This window comes from Triticum aestivum, unplaced genomic scaffold (genome assembly GCF_018294505.1).
Source record: "Triticum aestivum cultivar Chinese Spring unplaced genomic scaffold, IWGSC CS RefSeq v2.1 scaffold37374, whole genome shotgun sequence".
In the NCBI taxonomy this organism is placed as follows: Eukaryota; Viridiplantae; Streptophyta; class Magnoliopsida; order Poales; family Poaceae; genus Triticum; species Triticum aestivum.
Genome location: NW_025228007.1, coordinates 1 through 2,975, shown reverse-complemented (window position 1 = coordinate 2,975; position 2,975 = coordinate 1). Strand labels below are relative to the sequence as shown.

The following is a 2,975-nucleotide window of genomic DNA, read 5'->3' as shown; positions in this document are numbered from 1 at the left end:
TGACGACACTTATAGCTGAGGGTTCCCCGTTGGGTATTTATTTTCTGATAGTTATGACTTGCCTTCGACTTTTGTAATAGTTGACGGTACATATTTGACCCTTGGGGTTCATTATAGCCAAGAGGAGAACCAAAAACTGTCAACTAGTATGACCACTGACGGTGTATACACCCCTATGGGGATTCCTTTAGTTCAGAGGCCAAACGACACCCTCAATACATAGATTCACCGATGGTGTGAAGTTTCCATTGGCATATTGTGTAGCTGTGAGGCTTGTTCCATGGTAGGCCATTAGTCACCCTTCAAGGATTGCTTTCCATTTCAAATATATCTCATAATTGCACAACCCACGGATGACCAAGAAACATAAACTATTGTATTTAGCACACCTTTCAGAATATCAGAAGAGTTGCATCAAAATTACACTGATCACCATGATCTATCTAGGAAGTTTGAAATGCAAAACAAAATAGTAACTAAGATCTAATGGTCCAAGCATTATGCATAAGCTAAATTGACCAGAACTTCATAACTTCACTTTGTTGCATGTCTTGACGAAAGACATTAGACTCGTCACCCTTCATCACCATCCATAGACACCATCACCCTTGCCATAGATCACAATTCCTCCAGTACTGTTTCCAATTCCTAAGAAATGATTAGATAAGTTGTAAGGGAGATTAAATATATACAATTGAAATTTAATTGTGGATACAGTTAAAAAATTAGATGTTCTAATTGACTGGTTAGCTGCTATCTAACAGTATAACTACGTATTCATCTTTTGATCCTTCACATGCAATTTTCAGGGTAATATGAATCAGCAGGAACACACTCCAAATGATATACAGTACTGCACGTTGCTCTGTGTACAAAAGGAATAATCTACCAATAAACCACACTGATTTCAATTTCATTATAAGTTTGCAGCGGTTCAGATCACATCATGCTTTTCGAATTACTTGTAACATTCATATAATTCAAAGCACATGACATTATTCTAATTCACTGTAACAATCCTATGTCCAGAAACATGTGCTATGGTTAGACCAAGATTGCTATAATGAAACCAAGTTTGTCGTACATTCTCAAAAGCATCAAGGTCTCAAAAGCTGAGGACCCAAAGAGCAAAGCTAGTACAGGGAAAGCCAAAAGCTAGAAAGGAGGACGCCTGGCATATTGTCTAATCATATTGTCTAATGTTGAAGTATTTTTCTCTGTGCAAATGATTTGACTGTAATTAATTATAGCAACATCTCTGCCTGTACGAGTTCAAGCCAATTGCCCCTTAGAAACTCTTATACTAAGAATTAATAATCAAGTACACTGGAAGTACAGAAAATTATCTACAACTCTCGCATTGTCACTATAAATCAACTTTGAAAGTATCTCATCCAGAAACAGATAAACGTAATACTGCAACAAGTAAGTACTGCATGACTGCAGTACTGCTTTGATTAGAACATCTAGTTTTTTTATCAGAATTGAACAAACAAGATACTCTGCAGTCTGCAGATAAAAGAGAAGAAACAAAATACCTTCAGCAGCGACGGGAGGTCATCGTGATTGGAAAAGGTCATCAGGCGAAGGGGCTGCCATTGTGTGGCAAGGTTCACTGTTCCACCCTTCCTCGCCAAGCATAAAACTGGCTCAGTAGACCATCGGATTCTGGGGGCTTGATTCATGTGCCTAAGCTCAAAAGCTTTATATTCTTGCTCTTCAGACAGGCCCGACTTAGACCTGCATGATAGCATAGTGCATTTAAGGTAACAAGAAGCCCCTGCTCTACATATTTGAGAAAGAACACACGGGACATGATGTTAACATGACAGTGGCTGCATCAACCTTAGGCACATGAGCTAAATGTTCCAGAACTACAAAATACTAAGAAAAGCAAAAGCGAGATTGCAAAACTTACAATTACATCTACAAACCAAAATTGAAGGAAAAGTAACCAGGAATGTACGTACTCCATGAATGGAGGGCCTCTTCAATGTTAATTGGTTTGCTTGGCAGGGACATCTAGTTAAGCTATACAGTAGTATGAAATATACATCCCGATCCTGATTACACACGCTGACACAGTGTCTCTTCTCTGCACTATAGTGCCAACTGCTGCAATTAGCTAGCCTTGACCAAACATACATGCATCAACACAAGTCAGCTAGCTCACCTCACTGGCACCAAATGTCCATTCGCTAGTTAATCAAACTATTTTTCAACACATAGGCTTGACTTTATTTTCAAAACTAATATGCTTGGCTTTGTTTTTCAACATCCATATAAAAAATAGACCTAAACAGACATGCAGACAACCATGGCCATTGGCCTCGATGTACAACCTGAATCTCACCACCACAGTAGCCTGCCGTGGCACATCTCCTCCATCTCCCCAGTATTCAACTTGAAACACAAGAGCAAATCCTGCACCCAAACCACCAGAAAAAAGCCCACCATCCATTACAACAGCACACATACGCCACACAGATGACCTGCTCGACGAATTGTGCAAAGGAGGTGGCGACCAAACCAGGTACTGGCGGGCGAAGGCGCGAGTGAGCGTGGTCCACTCGGCAGCATCAGGTGACCACTTGGATGAGGAGGAGCTTCAAGAAAGGGCTGAAGGCCGATACATGGCGCAGGAGGTGGAGGGATAGAGAGCCGACGAAGAATACCGCTACGGTCCCGAGGAGAGGCGTCGAGCACCTATTGGTTGGGGTGACGAGGCCAAGCCGACCAGATCCGGCAGCGTCGTGGCTGAGGGCTGCCAGATCTGAGGGCCACGAAGACCTATACGGGAGTTGAAGGGAGCGGGTGACGTTACTGGACTAGGGAGGGCGACGAGGGTGGAAGTACGCAGCCGGATCGACAGCTGATGGCGGGGTTGGCGCATGGCGGCGAGGAAGCGAGAAGAGAAGATGCGGCGTGGGAGGTTTCATCAGAGGGAAAAGGGGCGAGGGATGGGAGGACGTGGG

At 43.0% G+C, this 2,975-nt stretch overlaps 1 protein-coding gene across 3 annotated transcripts; it reads right to left on the bottom strand.

Annotated features, from left to right (window-relative positions):
- Positions 1-335: 335 nt before the first annotated feature.
- Positions 336-2,952, bottom strand: LOC123172938 (uncharacterized). Of its 3 annotated transcripts, XR_006485779.1 has the most exons (4): positions 2,531-2,952; positions 2,343-2,424; positions 1,539-1,740; positions 336-648 (listed from the first exon to the last, which is right to left on the bottom strand). XR_006485779.1 is itself a non-coding variant. In XM_044589821.1 (3 exons), the coding sequence occupies exons 1-3, from the start codon at positions 2,474-2,476 to the stop codon at positions 619-621; spliced, it is 366 nt and encodes a 121-aa protein (XP_044445756.1). In that variant the 5' UTR covers positions 2,477-2,952; the 3' UTR covers positions 336-618. The 3 variants fall into 3 exon arrangements, 2 of the variants coding, with proteins under 2 accessions (XP_044445756.1, XP_044445755.1); XM_044589821.1 differs by having other exon boundaries at positions 2,343-2,952; XM_044589820.1 differs by having other exon boundaries at positions 336-635; positions 2,343-2,952.
- Between the last annotated feature and the right edge of the window lie 23 nt (positions 2,953-2,975).